Source organism: Liolophura sinensis, chromosome 6 (assembly GCF_032854445.1).
Source record: "Liolophura sinensis isolate JHLJ2023 chromosome 6, CUHK_Ljap_v2, whole genome shotgun sequence".
In the NCBI taxonomy this organism is placed as follows: domain Eukaryota; kingdom Metazoa; phylum Mollusca; class Polyplacophora; order Chitonida; family Chitonidae; genus Liolophura; species Liolophura sinensis.
Window position 1 is genome coordinate 65,090,426 of NC_088300.1, and position 23,532 is coordinate 65,113,957.

Genomic DNA, 23,532 nt, shown 5'->3' on the forward strand with positions numbered 1-23,532 from the left:
TGTCTACATATGTTAAATAATTCTTTTTGTTTTTTTCAATTCACATAAGGGTATGAAATGAAAAACAAAACTTGAAAGGAAACATGGCCTATCCAGGAAATTTTCCTTCTGAAGATACATACATGTATACATTAATGTAAAGTCTTGAAAAACAAAGACTTCAAAAAAGAAAGAGCTAGAGAAGAAAAAAGAAAAAGTCAGTGTGTCATAAGGTGTAATCGAACTCTTGTCATGATCAACCGACACCTGCCTCATTCACCTGGCCTGGTCGATGGTTAGCCTTCAATGCTCTTACAGATAAGCAGCACATGTATTCAAGTAACATTTTCTGCAGCTTCAAGAAAGCCCATTTATAGTCTAGATATGCTACAGTTTTCCCTCTCAAACTTATGTTCTAGTAGGAAATTATGCACACAACATGGTCTTTGCCATAACTGCAGTTTATAGCCATGCCCTGTCTCATCCATAACTCTTTCAAAAGTATCCGTCTGCTATTAAACAGAGCATACATGTATGACATGTCAGTCGCAGCAGACATGGTTTGTACTTTCAAATACATGCACAAACCTACCTAGTTCTTCTAAAATTTAGGACAGATATCAGTAGTGTTGAAAGTAGAATATTTCAGTTCTTTACCAGTCTTTTGGATAAGTAAAGTTATAAGTATGTTGTTCAGTAGATGGTTTAACCAAGTGTGGAAAAAGAAACTCAATTATATTCTTGAAGAATTACATATATACTGGCTCAAGAGCAGACCAGGTGAGTGAATGTCATTTCTGTTTAAAACTATGTTTTTTACAGACATGGAATATGCAGCCTTGAACTTGGCAGGGCAAATTACAAACAATATGTTCTCCTATGCATGAGTTTTTTTTTTGGGGGGGGGGGCATTTCCACTGGTTTTTCTCATTTCCTATAGAAATATTGTCATATCTGGATTCAGCACACAAAGTTGTCATAACCTGTAAACCCTATCTTGGAACCTACAGTTGTTAATACCTTGGTGGATGTGTTTGTAGTGGCATCATACCCCTTCAAAGAGCCATGGTAGACGGCCTTACACGACAGCTTGTATCCCTGAGTCACCAGTACCTCCCCGTGGGTCGTGACGCCATTTGGATATCGCTGACTCGCCTCTGCTTGAAGCTGTGGCCCAGCTGCCTTCAACAAGGAGTTTGACACAGCTCCATTCTTAAGCGCCAAGTCTTTGCCAGTGGAATTCACCAAAACATCCACCTGGAGAGTCAAGAAGTACACATGCAAAAATGTCTTTTCTTTAGTAGTCTCTCTACTTTACCTGCTTAAACTTTTAAATCTCATTAGATCAGGGTGGACTGTCTTCACACAGAGGACTCGTCATCAGTTTTATGATGTAATATTACTTAAATCATTTAAAATTATTATTTATTATGTAATCAGATTCCAATACACACTGGTCATTTCAAACTCATATCAAAGTAAGTAGTCAGTTTCACAGACAAAAATTTACAGGCCTGGCAGAATGTGTTCAGTTCCTCATTTGTCACATGTGTAGTCACAGAGTTTTATCTCTTAGCACCCAGATGAAGCCGAGTATTTTGCTAGTAAATAAATATAACATTTCACTACTAGTGATTAATACTGATATTTTACACATGATGTTTTCATTAATTCCCTTAATGCTGGAGTGCATTGTTACATGCAGTAGGACTAAATCACACTTACAATGTTATGTAAATGTATAGATATAATTCCTGCATTCCTAACACCTATACTCGGTATATATGTATTTATAACACAACCTTGTATTCGTGACAATGTGAACTCCACAGCATTTTGTTTTTAACAATTTAAAGGGATATGCTTAAAGGCATAGAAAATTGTCACTGAGTGCTAATGGGCTAAGAGAAAGATGGGCAAGTCCACACTATGCCTGGCCAAAGTTGAATTTTATCAATGCCATATTAGTTCATGACTACGAGAGTAAACCCTTACAGTCATGAGGCATACACCTCAGTTTGAGGTATAGACGAGGTGTATATAGAGTGTACGCCTCATATACACCTTAGTGTGAGGTACAGATGAGGTGTACACCCCATCTATACATGTACTACCTGAGGTGTACTGTACCTCAAGTACACCCAAGCCATATGCCTATATCTCAGATGTACCTCAGGAACTTAAAAAAAAAATCAACACTTATTACACATTTCAAACTTTGAAAGTTAAAAGAGATGAATGATGTACCTCAGGTACACCTAAGAAACTAGGTTTTTGAGTGGTTTTTGAATATAAGACAATGGACCTCAAATACACCTCAGCAACTTGAAAAAAAATCAAAACTTAGAAGATGTACCTCAGGTACACCTTAGGAACTTTGAGAGTTTTTGATTATAATTTAGTGGTCATGTACCTCAGATAAGCCTCAGCAACTTTTTTCAAACAATTAAGAGATCAGATTTAGACATTTTACTTACAAAATGGCCAGTACAAAATTACAAATGTTTTTGTGGAAAAGAAAAAATGTTTATTAAATAAATATAAGCCTTTGTCTCAGCCTATGCTGACTTGTCATTCAGTGTGCAAATACTGATTAATCAAAGGGTACGATTATATTTGACCCTGATTATTCCAAGATGGCTGCCCTGAAAAATGTGCATATATATTCGAGGCTTTGGCAAAACAACCCGATTATGTAATGATTGATGCAGCCAGGGACAGAATTCGTAACATGTTTGGGCACATGCATGAACAGTTCTAAAGGGCATAAAAAGGAGTTGCACTAAATTCTGATCAACCAGCTAGAAACCCAGATATAAATGAATATCACTGTTGTTGTAAGTCAGAGGAGATTTGCAGATACTGTAAACAAAGATCAGCATGCACAAACTTAATTAAATTTATCTATAATTTATACAGCCAATATTTAGTGTTTTGAACTTGTTTTCGATGAAAATAAAAGTGAAAACAGTGTACATCCACCCTGCCTATAGTCATGTACCTCAGTTATACATCAGAGATACCTCATGCATCATAATTTTTACCTAATATTTACAGGCTGCACTTCCAGGTGAGGTGAACTATAGGTGTACTTGAGGAACTAGCTTGCATAATTGGCATAATTGCATATACTTTAAACACACATCACTTCAGATATGCTACACCTCAGATGTTCCTCAAGTGTACCTCCAGTACACCTCCAGTATAAGGGTAAGGGAAACCAAGAAATCCTATTTACATTGCCAGCCAATCAGTATCAATCCTTTACAAATTGTCACCGACAGCAGACTGTCCATCAATAAAACAATGACATGCTGAACTCACTGTTTGTTTTGCAAGTTCTCCCTTGACCAGAGGAATTTTCATGCCTGAGCGAGTTTTAACATCACCGCTGGTGGGATCCCTGACAGGATTTTGGGACTGAGCTGAAACAGTCAACCACTGGATAATTAACATTGTGCAAGTTTTCACTAAACTGTTTGAAATCATTTATTTTCACACCAGTCAGTGACAGTGATGACACTAAACTCTATGTGACCTCACCTTGGGAAGACATTTCAACCCAATAAGTTCAGACTGCAGGCGTGCATATTATTTGTATATGTTACGTCAAAAAATCAAGTATTCGGCCTATTGCCAAAAACACTTGTCTGCAGTCACCCCACCTAATGATATATCGTTACACACGTCCTGGAATGAACTAGCATGACACGGTCGACCGGGCAATTCCTTGCACCCAGCCAAATATCCATTATGCACCAGTTTTCTTTGTGCCTTGGTTAATATAAGCAAGCTCACAATTACATGTACAAGCTTTCTGCCCACGATGCACATGCATGCTTCAACAACCTGGCATAGCACCTGTCAGCTGATCAGGTTAGATCTTCATCTCACAAGTCCTACTACATGTTACTTGTAGCTGTGTATTTGGCGTTTAATGTCACTTTAAATAGAAATATCCTTGAAGGAAGTTGGTCTCAGTGCTAACATATTCATCATGCTGCCTTGCAGGAAATGCCATTCCAGAAAAGCCCATCATGACCCAATTGCAGTAGATTCACATTACTCTGGGTGTCAAGGAAGACTGGTTGCCAATTTCAAGGTCTTTGATACATGTATCAACAGACCTGTGTAACAGACATTGTACTAATAACCCTCAGTCATTAGTACTGATCTGAAATGTTAGCAACAAGAATACAGGACTCAAATTGTCTTTTGGTTCAGTCAAAACTTACCCACAGTAGTGTTTTTCCAAGTTAGATTCCGTTTGGCAGGGACTGGCTTATCGCCAAACATCTGGACTTTCTCACTTCCACAGTTCTTCACAAGAGCAGTAACGAATTCCATCACAGTCCTGTCTCCAACATCTATCAAATGCACCTCTCCAACACTGCTTTTTGGCTCCTCCTTAAAGAAGTCTAATATAGACTTCACAATAATGTTAACAGCAGGAGCCAGTGGGTAGCCAAACACCCCTGTGCTCAGAGCTGGAATGGAAATGGATCTTAATCCTTTCTCGGAAGCAGCATCCAAGCTCTCAAACACAGCCTCCCCCAACAGGTCCTCTTCTGTCTGCTGTCCTCCTCTCCAAATAGGCCCCACAGCGTGAATAACTGCTTTACATGGCAGGTTCCCCGATCCAGTCATTGCAACATTGCCCTCCAGAAGTTTCCCATGTTCACTGATATACACATCTGACTCGGCTTGTATCGAAGGACCACCTGAGAGAAGGATATTTACTGAATTATATATTGAAAACCTGATTGGTGTTTTACGCTGTACTCAAGAATATTTCACTTATACGACGGTGGAAAGAAACTGGGCATAGCCTGGGGGAAGTCCACAACCATCTGCAGGTTCCTGGCATGTATGGCAAGATAAGGATAAAGTCAAAAGTAAATACATGAAAACTGCATGTAGTTGACAATAGCTTACGACCAAAAAAATAATGGGAAGGCGGCGTATTTTTTAATCCCGTTAAATAGCAGTATTGTGAATCAGGACCTCGAGCCATTATTGAATCAAAAAATTATGGCAGTACAACGTTTAGAATGATATGATGTTGTAGTTTCTACAGTAACGTTCTGTTTTCATGAGCTGGGAAGGAAACATCAATACCAAACAGGCACAACAAAACACAACAGCTTATGCACCCTTTGGCACCATCAGTATCATTTTCCTTATCTTACATATAAGTAGTTAAAAAAACTACAGCTTGTAATATTTGTTTGATTGCTGTCTTACACAATATTCAAGAGTATTTAACAAAATATGCTGGCGGACATCATCACGGTGGGAGAAAACTGAACAGAGCCTTGAGAAAACCATGACCATCTGTAGGTTGCTGACAGACTTTCTCACATACAACTAGCGAGGAAACCAGCAAGAGCTGGGCTAGAACTCATAGAAAGCACACTAGTGAGAGGTTTCTGGGTGGTTTCATCATGCCATACTGGCATGCCAACCACTAGGCCATGGAGGCCCCAGCTGGCAATATCATCGCCATCTAATTATTAATAATGTTATTGTTAGAACTATGCTTACCTTTTCTGAGAATGGCTGCTGCTAGTCCTCCTATATGCTGTAGGCGATCATTAGCAGCATTTACCATGGCATCTACCCTATACTTAGTCATGTCCCCTTTCACCACCATGATAGTTCTGTTACCTGGTAGAGAGACAGATGCCTTGATGGTGTGTTTGTCAGAACTCTGCTTGGATACCATGACAAACTCCTCTTCAGCCATGGAGGCATCTTGTTTAGAAGATTCACAAATGACAACCTGATGCTTTAACTCAACAGTGCTGAGAAATTCCATTCCCTTTTCAGATATGAGGTACTTTGGGTAACCTGGTTTGTCTACATGATAGCGTTTGGAGGTCACTTTTCCTGTCATTTCCTCCAGTTTCACTTTCGCTTGACGAATGCCCAATTCACTTCCTTTGACTTGCAATCCTGATCCTTTGTCGTGTGTTTTCACTTCTATAGATACTGAAAACTGCTGAAGCTGTGCTTCCAAGGACTTGATCTCTTCTCGCTTGTACCTGTCTACAAACCGTGCTGTACCAGAGTCTAACTGACATAACTCAGAGATGATGGTGTTTTCCTTAAGAAAACCCTGGACAACCTCTTGGGCCTCTCCCATCAAATCACTGGTGGTGACAATGTTGACTTGAGTGTTGTCTGATTTCAGGATAATCTGGATTAGCCCGGGGTGCATTTCCTTTAATTGATTCACCATGTTGTGCCAAGGCTGAGAAGACAGGAGTGGGCTGGACTCTTCTTTAATGTTTATCTCTGCTTCTGTCAGATTAGTCTTAATTAGCTGTGTTCCTTCTACCAAGTGTTTGTCAGTGGCGGCAAAGACTGTGACATGGGTTTCCTGTAAGTCCCAAACTGCCTTCACACTCTTTTCCCTCAATTTTTCAGCCAAGAACTTCTTGACTCCACCAGATTTCATGAACTCACAAATACAGGGTGACAAATCTAGCTTAAATGACTTCTTTGAGTGCAGCAGCTCATACATCGTAACCTTTGCAAGATCTATATCAGTCGGCAAGCCAACAAACTCAATCTGATTTTGCTGAAAGCACAACTTTATCTCGACTGTTTGTACGGTTTCTTTCAACCTTTGAATTTTCAAGTAAAGTAACTCAAAGTGTTTCAAATCTTTCACTTCTTTTATTGACTTTTTCTGGCGCTCAATCTCTCCTTCAATACCTTTCTTAAGTGTTTCTACATCTTGTACACACTTTTCCACCATCTGCCGATGTCCTACAACAACAATAGTGCTGCTTTGGTCATTGGGGATAATAAGTCCCCCTGCTTTCAAGTCAAACTGTGGCGATTTTAAACGCTCAATTATCTGAGGCCATGTTTCCTGCAAGCAATCCACTTTTTGAACCTGAAACACTTTCATAAATTCTGCAACAGCATGGCTCACAGTTTCCTTCCATCTTGCGATCTGTTGTCGGTTTTTCTCCTTTTTTTCAAGGCTGCAACGTACTAGGATTCCTTCCTTTGGGCCTCCCCTCCAGTCAACTTCAGCACCCAAGGGCAGAAGTTCCTGTTCTAGAGCTTGCTGGTTTGGTCCACAAGTTAAAATGAATTCTAAGACATGGGGGTTAAGGGGCACCTCTATTGGTTTGGGTATAATTATGGGCAATGCTGTTCCATCCAACGACACCAGCCCAAGACAGTCGTAGTGTACACATACTGACAGCTTTTGTTCTTCTAATACATGGCTGTTCTGAAGCACCTGGTTCAAATCTGCAACAAGATAGAGGAAAATATTTATTTATTTTATTTCAGTTTTATGCCATACTCAAGAATTTTCCCTCATACAACAATGGCCACCATTATGGTGGGAGGAAAGGAGGTACAATCTGGGGAAATCACAACCATCTGCACATTGCCGCCAGACCTTTCCACTTATGACCAGAGAGGAAGCAAGAGACTTTATGCACAGTGGCCCCATTAATAAGAGGCTCCCAGGTCACTGTGCTGTGCTAGCACACTAAGAAGAAATGGCACATGTAAATTTATCATCTCAATTCATGAATTTCCTGTGAACATGTTCAGAGATACATGTATGGTGGTAAAGAGGTGGACAGACAGGCAGTCAGACAGACAGGGCCATGATAGTACTCCTTAGACCTAAGTGGTCGCGACTGGCCCGGATAGCACAGTTGGTAGAGCGTCCGCTTCGGGACTGGTAGATCCAGGATCAATCCTTGATCGAGTCACACCTAAGACTTTAAAAGAGGAAGTTGTAACTTGGCGTTCAGCATGAAGGGGATAGTGCAACGACTGGTTGACCCGTATCAGTATAATGGCTCGGGCGGGGCGGCTTACTTGCCTTCAGTAAGTCATCTCAGTGAAGTAGCACTAAATAAAAGAGCGGTGGAAATCCACCCTACATGCACCCTAATGATTCCTTTGTCGTCATATGACTGAAAAATTGTTGAGTACGCCGTTAAACCCCAAGCACTCACTCACTCACCCTAAGTGGCCGAGGAGTATAACTCAAATCTGATCAAATTTGATACACTAGTTCAGGAGATATCTTGCAGATAAAATGTAGCCAATCAAAAAAACAAATACAGGTTCTAAACTCTTAACCAGTTATTATTGAGAATTGCTAGAACAAGACAGAGTATGCACAAAAATCTAATCAGATACTACGGTTTATGGTGTTTTTATTACAATAAATTTGATTAAATTGTGCCCAGTAGTTCTAAGACTATCTGTCTGACAAGCTGGGGTCACAGAATCTGGCACAAATATATAATGTCTACTCCAAATGAAAGTTTGGGCCAACTTAGGGGGCGACATAATAATTCAAGTGAATTAGAAAATGTGCAACCTAAATAACATGTAACTAACAAGAGTTTCGCTTGAAATGTATAAAAGAATAGCAGGGGAGTCTGAGGGGAATCTTCATAGGTGTTTAAGACAGATATTAGGTTACGAAGCAAGCGGGCAAATGTGAGTTGCAGCACATTGTCATCTGTGTATGTATGTATCCACCAAAAATTAAAGAAGAAGAAAATTTAAATTTCAATCAAATACCACTGAAAAGAATATGCTTTTCCTCGCAGAACCATGCCGTAAAAAAAATTCTTATATGTACTTCAATCCATATCTATTTATGTAGTACATGTATATATTGGGAAACTGGTGATTGGACCTGCCATACAGCAGATAGATAAGAAAAAAAATTTGGTGATCAGACATTAAGAAAATCTAATCCACTAGTATCACGTTTCCGTTGACGTTGTGACATGATGGTGGTACATGCCCTGCAGTAATGTGGGGCTTCTCTATGTATACAAGACAGATGTCCGCCGCGACACATCCTGATCTGTGTATGTATGTACCAAAAAATAAAACTTTACGCAGAAAACAGTTGGAGTTATAGCCCACACACGAAATCATATGTACTTATATGCTTTATATATGGAAAATGGTTCTCTGGTTACCACAACAACTGTGAAAATGGACCAATGTCAGTTTTGACACATATTGTCATCTGTGTATCTATATATCCACCAAAAATGAAAACTCTACGTGGAAAACTGTTGGAGTTACAGTCTCAACACACGGACAGACGGACAAAGTTGCTACGGCATAACCTAATGGCAGGGGCATATAAAAACTGGTGTTATCTGATTATAAATACGGCATCTTCCTTGAGAAATAGACAAAAACAAAATCAACATCAGAATACCGGCAACCCCCCAGGCCTTAAAACTACTGTAAATGAATATGAGCATTGAAGTATGATTTTAAGCCAAGTGAATCTATTACCATTAATTTATACAGTATAAACAAGGTTGCATCCAAGCCCCAACCTGACTAGGGCTGCTTGCTCAAAGAAACTGTAGCTACAATTGATCGTAAACTTTACAACTGAGTTTATACCACTTATTGCAAAAACAAGTTATGCTGCTTGCACAAAGAAATTTTTAAGGTGATTGTAACCTTACTGAGTTACAACTGCGATCGTACGGTAATTTTGACTTGTGCAAAATGATGGTGTTTATAAATGAACAATGTACTTTTCCTTGCCCACACTTTCAAAGGAGTTTTAATATATCATAGTAATTCAACAGCTTACAACAACATGTGGAAACACTCTTGTACTATCTTTCTGAGACAATTAAACTGAACATCTTTGCGAAGTGAGTCGAAAACTACTAATGGCAGGAGGAATCATACAGTCCTCTGCTTCATACAGCTCGTCGCACAGGCTACTGTTTTAAAACAAACAAGATACTTAATAACTTCTGCATTACGGGAGTGAAATCTCTTCTTTTCACTTGGTTTTATTTTGGGATATATAAGCCTCGTCCTTTGGCATTTTCTTGTTGTGGGTGTGGCTGAATTAGCACGTCTCATACGACTACGATCGAGTCCTCCATAATCGAAGGGTGTTTTTTCATCAGATCTGGTCCATATTTTCTCAATCAGTGGCTTTTTTAGGCCATGAGTGTAATTTTACAGTATTCTTCATTGTGTTACTGCTATCACAAGACACACATGGGCATGGAATAATATCGCAATTAGTTGTAAAAGTATAGCGATTGTCCCCTTTGGTAAGTTTAATATACATAGAGAAGCTCCACATTACTGCAGGGCATGTACCACGATCATGTCACGTCAATGGAAACGTGATACTAGTGGATTAGATTTCCTAATGTCTGATCACCAAATTCTACCATTTTTTTTCTTCTTATCTATCTGCTGTATGGCAGGTCCAGAGCTGGAAATCTAGTACTCTGACTTTAATGTTCGGGCAACTGATAATATTTCCAACAGGGTCGGCCCTGTTTTATTTTTTGATTTTGAGTTACAATCACAGCTGACAATCCAATCATGCTAGAGTGTTGATTGTAGTATCAGCTAATGCTTACTATCCCCTTGTGCAAGCAGCCCCACAAATGTCTCATTTAGTCTGCAGCACTACATAACACTTTATAACCTTGCGTGTAGGTATCTGGTACTATTTCTAAAGAGAGTATTTTTTCTGTTGTGTACAGAATATATCATTTCAATTGCTGAAACTGTCTCGCCCTCTGCATCTATACATCCTCTGTATCAGTTTAGAGCATAAACCTGATATACCATACAAGAAATACTATAAATCCCCTACAATTCCCCTTGCTGGAAAGGTGCATACTTAAGAGTCAAATGAAAGTCATACAATTTTACCCTTGGTGCTTACATTCTACCTGAAGGATGTAATCATACTATATTATGCACCAGAACTCTCAGAATCAGACAAAAAGAGTACGTTGGTAACTGATTAAATTTTAGGTCATACAAAGAGAGTGTCAAATACCAAAACTGCTTTCATATTATAAACCTGTTTTACCTGTGTGGTTGTTAAAGTGAACCAATGCATAGGCTTCCTCCTTGAAGAGCTCCACATCCTGAACTGGGCCTCCATGGCTTCTCTTCTCGCTTTCAAAGTAGAGCTGCAAGGTATCTTTGGTAATTTTTGGATGCAGATTGGTTACCCGGATGGAGTTACTGATGGGTACTCCTGATACAGAGAGATAACACTTTTCCAGAGGTCGTTCTTTACATGATTGCTGGAATTTGGCCAAGTCTGGAATAAAAACATTGTTGCGAACGTGCAGTGTTCCATTTCATGGAAACAAGAAAAGCATGGTTTACTATTTCGAAAAACAAAACACTAATCAAATGTGAATTTGAGTTTATGTTACCATCATTATTTGTCTTACAGATTATTAGTCTAATATCCCAACGCTTACATACTTGTATCAAGTGGAGCACTTTTGGCATTTAACCTACTGTGAATGAATAAATGTGACAAATTTTTCTTCTGGTATGTTGTGATTGATACGTAAGGAAAAGTTAAAATTTTTAACAGTAAGAACAGCAACAACAATTTAGTATCATACAATGTATATAATAAATGCAATGTTAAACTGGTTTAAGGTTCAGTACACTACTGTTACTAAGAAGCAAGACAGTGTGGCCGCCGTGGCCAAGGGGGTCAGCACACCAATGTTGTACAATGACCCAGGAGCCTCCCATCGATGCGGTCACTGTGAGTTCAAGTCCAGCTCATGTTAACTTCCTCTCTGGCAGTACAAGGAAAGGTCCCCCCGCAACCTTCAAATGACTGTGGGTTTCCACTACGCTCTGCCCACCTTCCTCCCAACATAGTGCTGGCCGCCGTCATATAAGTGAAATATTCTTGAGTATGGCGTAAAACACCAATCAAATCAACAAATAAATACATAACTAACAAGATAGTTCTTTCAAACAAGCATGAAAAGAATTTTTTTGCTGTGGAACAAATAAATTTACGTGTCTTTCCTAAAATATTGTAATGATCAGCAAATCAGTTTCTAATCAAAAAGAATACACACAAACACTAAAACTGAGCTGAATATTGTGTGCAAAGTTTTTAATGTTGTAGCATACAGGCATATAATGACCATGTACTTTTGTTTATCTCACATACATGTATGACCTGTCCTGTGCTTCAAACTATGGAAATGCATCCCTTTTCACATAAAACAAGCCCTTTCCCTATCAAGCTTTCAATCAAGCTAATTAAAATTACAGTTACTGGACAATTACTGAAATGTACATACATGTACTTATATGAGCTTTCACAGTATCAACCATCTAGATAAAATCCCATCTCTTAACTTTATTTGTTCAGAATCTAAATGTGAAATGTTTAAACCTAAAATGTATATGAAATTTTGTGCTTTTTTGTGCTTTGTTTTTTGTGACATTTATACTTAGATGTGTTGTTATTATTATAGATATTATTATTCGTAAGGTTACATCCCCGTAACACACTTACACACATGTGCATTGTTTGAAAAATAAAGGTATTATTATTATATGTGTACTGGCGGACAACTAGAAACAACCAACTGACTTTGGCTTATTCTGGCTGCCAGTCATGCCACTCACCAACACTTTCTCTAAACAGCAACATGTAGGTACCAGCTTTCTCCCCCTGCACAATTCTCATTGGTTCCTGTCCACAACATCTCTCAATGTACATGATAAGACACTCGTAAGTTGTGTTATGGCTCACTCCCTGTATGAACACTTTGGTTGGGTCCATTGGTACAGGACGTGGTGGGTCATGAGGCGTGACTTGTAACTTCACACCATCTACCACATGATCATTCCTTGACAGCACAGATTTCACCACTGAAACATACATGTTATGAAATATGACGTTAATGCTGTTACAATGCACTAGTAATAGTGATATTTGAATATTTTGCCTTCAGTATGTGAGAAATATTTCATGCAATTACACTTAGAACTTAGATGGTATACTGATCCATTTGTTCACAGGCTACATGCTGATTAGCCTTGGATCCCCTGACTGAAAAACTACATGTGATGTGTAGCATCTTCTGTGACTGGCTGTGCGCAATACATTTTTATTGGACATCAATTCTGAAATCAGGTCATTTCATTGGCTGAAAAGGCAGCCTTTTGATTGGACTAACCACATGACTCTTTGGTGGTATAAATAATGTTCAACACCTTGAATTTTTTTAAGTTCTTTGTTATTCAATGCTATACTGGAGAATTTATCACTTCTATGAAGGCGGACAGTTGCATTGGTGGAGAAAACTGGAGTGCATGGTGAACACCACAGACTGGCAAGCTACTGCCAAATTTTCCCGCACTGATGTACAGATCTGCACACTATATTGGTGGAAGAAGTGGATGACAGACTGCACAAACGGCTTATAAATCACCAAGGCCCCATGGATTTTGAGAGCAGTGTAAAACTTTGGGGCTTTAATGGTCAGAGCTAGTGGACTTACGTCAAGAACCAAATTCATTATTTGTAACCCATTAGGGAGTTTTCAATGTACACATATCAGACAAAAAATCAGTGGATAATCATGATAAGTACATTAAACCTGGACCTAGCTACAAACTGTTCCCAGCCATATACCCTTTTACCCCACTTTCCATGCATTTCATGTAGACCAAGCTGGTTGACTGTATATCTGTTCCAGACACTTTATCAAAGACTCTGAATCCCTTTTGATTAAGCCGTATTCACAGCTAAATTGACCAGCTGAATGAAAATGGGATAAGTTGTTACAGATATTTTTTAAGCTAATTAGGTTCACGTGATGTGATTTGTCAAATTCTACATGACAAATTGAATAGCATTTGTCTTATTTCCATTTGACTAATCAAATTCGATAGCTTATCATATACCATAGCTTACCTTGCGGGTCATGGAACTTGATAAGCATTGTTCCGTCATCTTCCTTGGACACATCTGACACATTTCCACCTCCAGATCGACGCGTGTTTTCAAAGTAGAGTTGTACAATCTCAGCTGAAACCTTATTACTAAGCCCAGATACCTGAATGGTGTCTGTCAAATTTGCTGACTTTCGCTCTGTTTTGTGTGAGCTATTGGTCTTTGGCGTGCATGCTGATATTGACAATGTTTTACCTCCCATCTTTATTCCACCAGACTTTCCATATTCAAGAACTCTTTCAGCAACTAAATTGTCAAATTTAAAGAACAAAAAAAGGTTTTTAATAATACATGCAATAATCACTGTTATGTTCACCCACACAATTGTATTTGATTATGAAAAATGATAATCAAAATAAATTTTCATGCAACTTTTACATGCACCATTAAAATTGACACAAGATAACCTACCAGTACTGAATGGGACTCGGCAGATATCTTATAATGTGTACTCCACTATTTTGTAAGCTGATCTACAGCACATTCACAAAGCTATATCATAATAAATTCATTAATTAATATACGATATCCTAGAGGGACACCTACTGAAATCATTCGGATTATCAGGGGTCCACACTATCCTGGTGGTACACCTTTCGAAATTGGTCGGAATATTATCATTATTCTTAGTCAGCTTGTAAAATTGCAACATTTCCCAAACTCGTAAAAGTAGAAAAACTTTTGAAGTTTGATATTTATTTATTTATTTGATTGGTGTTTAATGCCGTACTCAAGAATATTTCACTTATACGACAGCGGTCAGCATTATGGTGGGTGGAAACCGAGTCTGGGGAAACCCACGACCATCCACAGGTTGCTGGCGGACCTTCCCAATTACGGCCAGAGAGTAAGCCAGCATGAGCTGGACTTGAACTCAGAGCGACCGCATTGGTGAGAGACTCCTGGGTCATTACGCTGCGCTAGCGCGCTAACCAACTGAGCCACGGAGGCCTCCTGGAGGTTTAATAATGAACATATGAAGCAACTTTTGACATTTTGTGATGTTTGACGATCTTCTCCAGAACGGATGAAGCTATCAGCATGAAATTTTCGTTTTCAGTTTTTAAGTGGATGGCTCCACAAAAATTCAAAAAATCTGAGTTTGATTTGCAAATAAAGCAGTAACTGACCAATAAAATTAGCTCAAAAGTAAGTCAACTTTAAATTGCATAATTGCATCGAACAAAAACATTTCTGAGAATACCTTGACCTTGAGATTATGCATGTCAAAGAATTCAAGGTTGTAGTTTTCACGTAATTACTAAAAAAAACCTTCCAGATATCGTTTCATTTTTCTTCAAAATCTAATATGGAAGCTTTATGCAAAACTACATGAACCTGTCACTGCAGTTTACGATGGGAACGGGAATCAACTTTGCAACAATGTTTTGTTTGTTTTCTTTTGATCTGTGTTTTGTTCTCAGCTATCAGAAGAAGTTTAAAGCTCGTTCTTATTGCTACCATACACTATATGCAGAGCATACAAAGCCAATCCCCAGAATTGCTGTCCACATATACATGTATTCCAGCACTGTTATCTGAGAGCAATGTTCATTTTCTTAACATATGACCCCAATTGACATTGTATCTAGTTGCCTGTGGTTCAAATCCAGTTAATTCCTGCCAGCTATGCTGCCAGCTTCCCATTAGGTTTTAAATGTTTTAGTATTAACTGTCCTCTGTAGTCAGTTAGAAACCGCTGTCATTACACAGCTGTCAGGATAATCTCAAATGCTGTTATGCACACGGGCAACTTTCAAGAATTTGTTACAGCCCAAGTTACAGTGCCACAGGGGTGACACAGCCAATGGGATTATATGTATTTCTATTTCTTAGTGACATTCGTTGGACCACAGCATTGAGATGGTTCTAGTTTCCATTCATTTTTACTGGCATACACATTCACATACAATCAGTAGATGAAAATTTTGAGGCCAGTACCATGATCAGATGATGGATCATACATTGAGAAGGAATGGGGTAAATTTTTGCAATTTCAAATAATCAAAAAATTCATCACACGTGAATGTCAATAAATTGATTGGTTTCAAACCAAAATTTTGTACAATTCATGGCCTACAGTTTCTGACTCAAAATGCATGTGTCATCAATTGCGCCAGATGTACATAAACAAGAACATACTGTAAGAAGAATGTGCACAAACCTTTTATATCCTTGAAAGTAACTTGTGCACTTCCATTTTCTATGAATTCCAGCTTTTCAATTTCACCACCTTTGGACTTCCTTTCATTCTCAAACAATAATTTGATCATTTCCTCTGGGGTTTTGGGGTCAAACCCACTAACGATGATGGCCCTGGATGGTTCCTTGTCTTCTTCCTCCCAGAGGGCCACACACAGCGGGACTTTCCCCAGAACCAAATCCTTTCTCTTTAGGACTCTCAAGCAGACTGAAATACAATTAACAGAATAACTCACCTTGGTTTCCTTCACAATGTACAGTAAGTCAGGTTTGGCGATTTTTAAAAACTTATCGCCACACATCAGAATTTTTCACTTCTACCATGGCAGTCAGTTTTACGGAAACCTTTGGCAAGTTAATGGCACATTTTCTCATGTCTGATGCACAGAAATGCACATCATATTGGTGGAATTTAAGTGTTCTTTACAGTTAATTGTCACAGATATGTTCAAAACATAGTCATGACTTTTCCAAATCAGATGAAAATTCATGGCTTTATTGCATCTTTTTTGCATATTAGCACGGGCACCACATCTCCTCTTAAAGTCACCCAATCCAGCCACAGTCAGAGTGTACATTCTTTGTTCAAATTTTCTCCTTAAATGCAATTCTTTTATACGTAGAATAAGGAATGGCAAGGAGAACAGCCAGGGAAATCATGTTTTATATTCATTTTAACAGAACCAATAAGTATACATGTCGACAATCAGAGACAAAAACAGACAATCTGGGACATCAGTGATTTATTCATGACAATTCACAACTGTGAAAGTTTTACCTGTAATTCTACCCTTGTAATGGAATGAACCTATTCATCTCCAATACGTGAATGTATGGCCTAGGTGTCATGTAATACATACTCTTATCAGCTGATCATGTTTTCCTTGTTTTTCTTTGAACAATGTACATGTACTTAAAAAAGTCTTCGTTGAAATTTCAAACGACCTGCCTCAAGACAGCTGTCAGTGTAGCCAGTGGCTGTCTCAACAACATTTTGTGTGTCCATGAAAGGCAGACACAGCTCAACGCAAAATTGGCCCAAAACTTAAATTTCTGATTTTTCCGTGAAAAAAAAAAAAAATAGCCAGGAAAACCTCCTGACACAATGTACAGACACATATAAAACATGAAGGCATACTATGGTCTCACCTTCTTCCTCTTGGAATGTTACCAGTGCGCTACCTTGTTCCATCATCTGAATTTTTGTGGTATTTCCTCCCCCTGATTTTTTCTCATTCTCAAAATAAAGCTCCAGCATTTCTTCATTAACTGATGGTATTAACCCTGACACTTTCAGTGTTCTTTGCTCTGGTCTCTGCCACCTTGACACATTGATCTTTGTCTGCATGATCACATGTTCTGGCTTGGCCAACACACTTTCCGCATCTGACACAAAAAAAAAAAAAGTTTCACACATCGGCAACCTAAACATTCCACGAAATTAGATAACATCTATAACTGTAACTGGATGTATGTCTTATAAAAGAAGACCTACATGTATGGTTCAATCCTGAGTTGAGCAATACCATGGACTTTAAAATCAGCCAGGTGCAGCTGGCATTGCACTCAAGATATAGGTGACAGGGGGTAGTATTATGGTGGGAGGAAACCCGTGACCATCAAATATGTATCCACAGGTTGCTGGCAGATCTTCACATGTACGGCTGGAGGGGAGGCCAGCATGAGCTGGACTTGAACTCACAGAGACCGCATTGGTTAGATGCTCCTGGGCCGCACTGGCACGCTAACCACCTGTTTGTTTGATGTCCCATCAAACAAATAAAAGCTAAATATGTATCTTGTTATTCAGTCAGAAATAGTCTGGTATCTTCAGCTAGGGGTCGAAGAAAGCTGCATAAGAAATATGCATCTGGGACCATTACAAGGAGAAACTGTAACAAGTGATTTAATATTAAAGCAGATTGATGTAATCAAAGTAAGTACATGTAATTAAGATACACAAATTATCTTATTAAAACTGGTCACCAAGGGAAATACAGTACAAAAATAAAGGACCTTTCTGTTATAAAAAAAAAAAGACCAAAAAAAAAAAAAAAAAAAAAAACCACAACAAATACAGCTACACACACAAATGAATACAGGACATACTTTGAGCAGAGGGTTACTTACTCAGGAGGCCAAATGTCAGCTATCTTAGTCTAATAATCTATACATAAGGCTTGGGGAAGCTTGTATATTTCAGATAACTGGATACATGTTTCAAGTGATTTCTGCTGAACAAAATTATAACAGAAAACAAGAATGAACTGCATATAATTATTTGTCACTATTTAATAGCTTACATTTGATATCTAGGCTTTCAAAGAACTCATCTGTATGTGACACATGAATGCACAACTTCAGCTCAATACATGAAGTACTCAAACATTTAACAAGGATTCTAATACAGAACACAAAAGTAAAGTCCGGAATTTTATTATCAATTGTAATTAACACACATGCACAGCATCTACAATGGAACATCACTCGTGTTATTGTGTTTTAAATGCGTGCAAAACCTGAATTCAGCACTTTCTGAGATACCACCATTACCATTTACCTTAACATTAATTTCACAATACACAAGACACTAAATCGTGAGTTTATGTATGCATAGCCTGAGCTCTGAACATGAGGTACCATTCAAGCTAATGCCCTTAACATTTATGTGAACACTGCTTTAGTTGTTATTGGAACCAACACCTGAGTATTACGTCACCTATGTCTGTTCTTTGAGCAGTTCAGTTAATAAAAATTTATAACTTTTCCCGGCTGAGATAGCAGAGCTACTATCCCAGCTCAACGGGCGTGGGTCAAGGGGTTGTCTAGGCCTTGGAATCTCTGGTACTTCAGGGATTTTACACCTGTCTTAAATGACTTCCAGCCACTAACGTTGTCATAGGAAGTCTGGATATACTCTGTATTTGTCCCATACTATTTTTTAACTTTAACTTAATAGTGTTTGTTGTTTATATCATAATAACAGACTTCATCTTGTGCATATACCACTGTCTGAAAAATGCTTTTCAGCAAGGCCATGTGTTGATTTTCAGTGAGTAATTTTTTGGCTAATTTTTACTTTTGTTTCAGAATTGCAATAATATATTAATTCAAACTAACTGCATGGACTTTCATAAATGCTTGGATTTATGTTGATCTAGGCAAGTTTGCTTCCTGAGGCTTTGTGACATTTTTGCTCAATACTGGACAAAATGTATACTGAAATAAAGGAAATATTATATAGGATCTTTCACTGTATTATGAATATGTAAACTGTGTACTATGAAACAAGGAGTTATAGTGAAGTGCAACACCTTTGAAATTTCTGTATCATAAACCTGAGTTTTGTCCCTAGTATAGTGTACAATACCAGTCTAATACATTGTAAATATACATAAACATATTTTCTCCTTTAAATATTTTAGTCTTGAAGTTGTATAATGATTCACTCAATTTAGTGATTTACCTTCATTGTGGACAAATGTTATCAGGACACTGCCATTTTTTCTGAACTTCACATCTTTTACTTCTCCACCTCCAGAATACTTTGAGTTCTCAAAATACAACACGATGTAGTCCGTACCCACATCAGCAGGCAACCCTGTTACCTTGACAACACACTCTTCTTGGCTTCTTGGATGAGACTGATTAACCTGGTCTGCTTCAGCAGCATTTACAAAGTGCTTCTGAACATGGATCATCTTGTCACGGATGAGCAAGGGGCATTTTCCAAGCACCCGTTTGACAGCTATGAAATTGAAAAGACAAAAAAAAAAAAAAAAAAAAAAGAGAAAATCAACTCACAACCACCATGGGCTCCTGCAGCACAGTGCAAGTAGTTGAGTTTATTACAAACCAAATGACACATCACAAATTGCAAACACAAGGAAATCAACAGTAGTTCAATTACTTATAGGTTGTATTTTCAGCACCAATAAGTCATTCATTCACCGTGCAAGTCTTTATGTGAGATCTCATAAGATCTTACACCTTTAATATGTCACAGAGTGCTGATTCCCATGTTACAAGTTTCTCTCAGTGCATGTATCTCTTTTTCAGATGTGATGTGATTTCTCTTAGGTGAGTCTCATAAAAAATGCTTGGTCACAGATGCATATGTAAGTCGATAGCACGATTCTCATTGACAATGTACTAGTCAATAACTTTTCTTGCCTTCATTTTCAATGGAGATCTAATGATTCAAGAGCTAACAACAGCAGCATGTAGAAAAACATCTTTTTGAGACAATTAAATTACACACCCTCGCAAATTAAGTCGAAAATGATTAACTAGCAGTTCAACTATAAAGGCAAGTAGTTTTTCTAAGCTCAACCGAGATCTCGACCCAACCATTTGTGCTTCTACTCATGGCTTGAGTGTCACATGACGTGCCTTATCTGAATTACCAGTATTAGCCTAATTCAAGAAAAGCTGTCTGTAAGGACCATCACTGCCATAACTTTGTTATACCAGCGTGATGCGCGAGTATACGGCCTGATATTTCATCTAGAACTTGAAAATTTCTACTTGTCATTTCGGTTTGTGAAAATGTTGATCAACCCTACACCCACGCAACAAGCTGGTATACCTAACAGTGTATTAATGCAAGCATGGTGAAACACCAAGGCCTCTTCAATAAAACTATTTGATCAATTTGATCAAGTACCATATAACCTGTATATTAAAACACATCAATAACATGTTACACAAACAACAATAAGCTTGTAGAGTCAGTTTATGAACAAAGCTGTCCTGTGTTTTTCACATGTCAATTTCCATGGTACAATACTGCATGCAAAATTCAATGAATATTTACCACTTGGGTGCTGGAACTCGATGACTGCTGAGAGCTGAGTTGGGTTCATAGTTATGCTTTTGATTTCCCCTCCACCATGACGGCGCTTGTTGCTGAAGTACATCTTCAGCTCTTCCATGTCTACACCCTCAGGTAGAGATGAAACTTCAATACACTGACACTCTGCATCTAATATTTAAACAAGATTTGCAAGAATTAATGTTTTAATTCAGGCTGATTGGCTGTGGTAAATTCTTTGACCACAAATGAAATTAAATATGATTTCTAACACTGAATAAAATGGCAAAAGGATCCAGAGGCAAACGCCAGGAGCCTCCGTGGCTGAGGGAACTGGCACACCAGTACGGCACAATGACCCAGGAGCCTTCCCACAATGCAGTCGCTGCAAGTTCAAGTCCAGCTGATGCTGGCTTCCTCTTGGGCCTTACGAGGGAAGGATTGCCAGCAACCTGTGGATGGTTGTGGGTTTCCTAAGGGCTCTGCCAGGTTTCCTCCCAACATAATGCTGGCCATAGTCATATAACAGTGTTTAAGTGAAATATTCTTGAGTAGTGACTAAAACACCTATCAAATAAATAAAAAAATATAACAAACAATAAGGCATCCCACACCCGCCTCCCTCTGAAGAAAAAAAAAAAAAGGGAACAATGTTACAATCACCTGAGTCCATTGCTGATCTGTGTGTAATCTTCGTTAATTCTCTTTCTTGGTCGTTCAAAACGGACTGAGGAGTTTCTGCAGTCATAGGACAAAGTTTATTCATTATTGCACAAGCTGCTTTATCTGATAATGTTGAATCAAGTTTCTGCAGTCTCCTGCCTGACATGTATACACCGTTACACGGGCAACCGTTCTCAGTTCCCTGTTCAGAAATGTTTATTAGATAATACTGAATCCCATTTTGAATATTGACAAAAAGCCATGGTAAATTGTATGTGGCCATGTTTGGGGCACACTGTTCTTGATGTGTGCGAGCGACCCACAATTTTTGTTGACAATTAACAGACTACTGTTTGTACATGTATGTGTTGGAATGTACATACATATGTATCAGAATGTAAATGGTGTAAATACACACGTTTTATGTTGCATGCTGGAGTATACAGCACTGAACAGTTATAACACAGGTCAAGTGTGATGAAGATATCTTGAGTTGGACATCATCTGAAGTTTTTGATGATTGCAGTCCCATTTTCTTATGCATGTAGGGGCCTTCGTGACTGTTGGTTAGCACGCTGGGGCACCTTAACGGCCAAGGAGCCTCTCACCAATATGGTCGATGTGAATTCAAGTCCAGCTCATGCTGGCTTTCTCTCTGACTGTACGTGGGAAGGTCTGTCAGCAGCCTGCAGATGGTCGTGGGTTTCTCCCGGGCTGTGCCCGGTTTCCCCCCACCATAATGCTGGTGGTCCTTTGAGTATAATAAAGCTTAAATAACTATACAAAAAAACCCCAAAACCTGTGGTCATTGGCTTTCTGTCTATGATTAACATGGCTTGACTTTAAGCACTGGTTGCTTAAGCATTACTAACACTTATTATCAATTATTGTTTTTCTAGTTGTGATAATTTATAACAACTTTTGTACTGTACGTATTTATCTACGTTTGTTCATATAATTCTGGTTATGTGTGAGTAAAATATATGTTGGCAATGGAAAAGTTGGATGTGAAATAGCAGACATACATGTATTTATGCTGTAGTATAACAACCACAGACAAGCTTAGCTCACAAGAACAAGACAAGAAACGCATTGTGCTCACCAGGTAATGACATTCCTCCTCTGGTCGACACAGCATCACTGTATGAGGGAGGCGGGGACTCAGTATACTGAGGGAGAACACTCTTCAGTGATGTAGTGTCTTGCACTGCACAGCTGCTCAAGTATGAGGGTGGTGGGGTTTCAGGATATAGATGTGGGTCACAGTCCCTTATAGGTGCCGCACTACTCTGAGAGTCTGGGTACTCTACTGTGCTAATATCCCCTCCACAGGGCACAAGACAGGTATGCCTGTCAGATGATGGTGTGTCAATGTGAGCAGAGTATTCAAACTTCGCTATGTTGCTCTCAACAAGACTTTCTCTGGTCACGGTGACAGGATGTGCGTGCTGGCTAACTTGTGGGTGATCTTCGCAGTTCACTTGGTTATCTTGAGTAGGGTATTCTACTTTAGAATGAATCCCTGAAAAATCAGCTCCCTCAAATGACATGTGATCCTGCTGATCTTGAAAAGGATAGGAGTATGATCTTCCACTCAGAACATCTGCGTTAGTATGGTGAGCATACGTAGCCGATGGCTCTGGGCTAATTGCAGTGTGCTCTATTGAACCAGCACCTGGATAACTGTGGAGAGACCACAACTGATCATGAACACCTACTGAGCTCTCAGGTGGAGATAATTCATGGTATGATTCAACCAGATCCTTTGGAATTTCTGCAGGGGGACACTTTACTATCTCAACTATATCTTCTCCACAATCACGCTTTGGACAAGATAGCTGCCACCCAACGTCTGTCAACAAAAATCATGTAATCAAGTATGTAAAGAGCATTTTAGACTGTCCGCAAAAATACATGTTACATATCAACATGACTGATTGTGAAGTTCCCAATTGACCACAGAAAAGTATTTGAAGTTTGGTTGGAAAGTAGGGTGATATCCTACTGGAAAAATGTGGATTTCTGAACCAAAGGTAAAATTTTTATGACGTTTCTTTAGCTTTAAAAATGTACTTTTTGG

General features: G+C 38.7%; 1 protein-coding gene across 1 annotated transcript in view; it reads right to left on the reverse strand.

Annotated features, from left to right (window-relative positions):
* LOC135467992 (protein mono-ADP-ribosyltransferase PARP14-like) overlaps positions 1-23,532 on the reverse strand; it is a 56,230-nt gene that overhangs the window by 24,993 nt on the left and 7,705 nt on the right. Inside the window, exons 2-14 of the mRNA XM_064745975.1 lie at positions 22,555-23,304; positions 21,453-21,527; positions 20,793-20,960; positions 19,443-19,724; positions 17,126-17,362; positions 15,939-16,184; positions 13,736-14,020; positions 12,442-12,687; positions 10,856-11,092; positions 5,524-7,248; positions 4,215-4,700; positions 3,304-3,404; positions 1,000-1,236 (exon numbers count right to left, since the gene is read on the reverse strand). Of these exons, the coding sequence (XP_064602045.1) occupies positions 1,000-1,236; positions 3,304-3,404; positions 4,215-4,700; positions 5,524-7,248; positions 10,856-11,092; positions 12,442-12,687; positions 13,736-14,020; positions 15,939-16,184; positions 17,126-17,362; positions 19,443-19,724; positions 20,793-20,960; positions 21,453-21,527; positions 22,555-23,304 (5,075 nt within the window). The remainder of the gene's footprint in view (positions 1-999; positions 1,237-3,303; positions 3,405-4,214; positions 4,701-5,523; positions 7,249-10,855; positions 11,093-12,441; positions 12,688-13,735; positions 14,021-15,938; positions 16,185-17,125; positions 17,363-19,442; positions 19,725-20,792; positions 20,961-21,452; positions 21,528-22,554; positions 23,305-23,532) is intronic.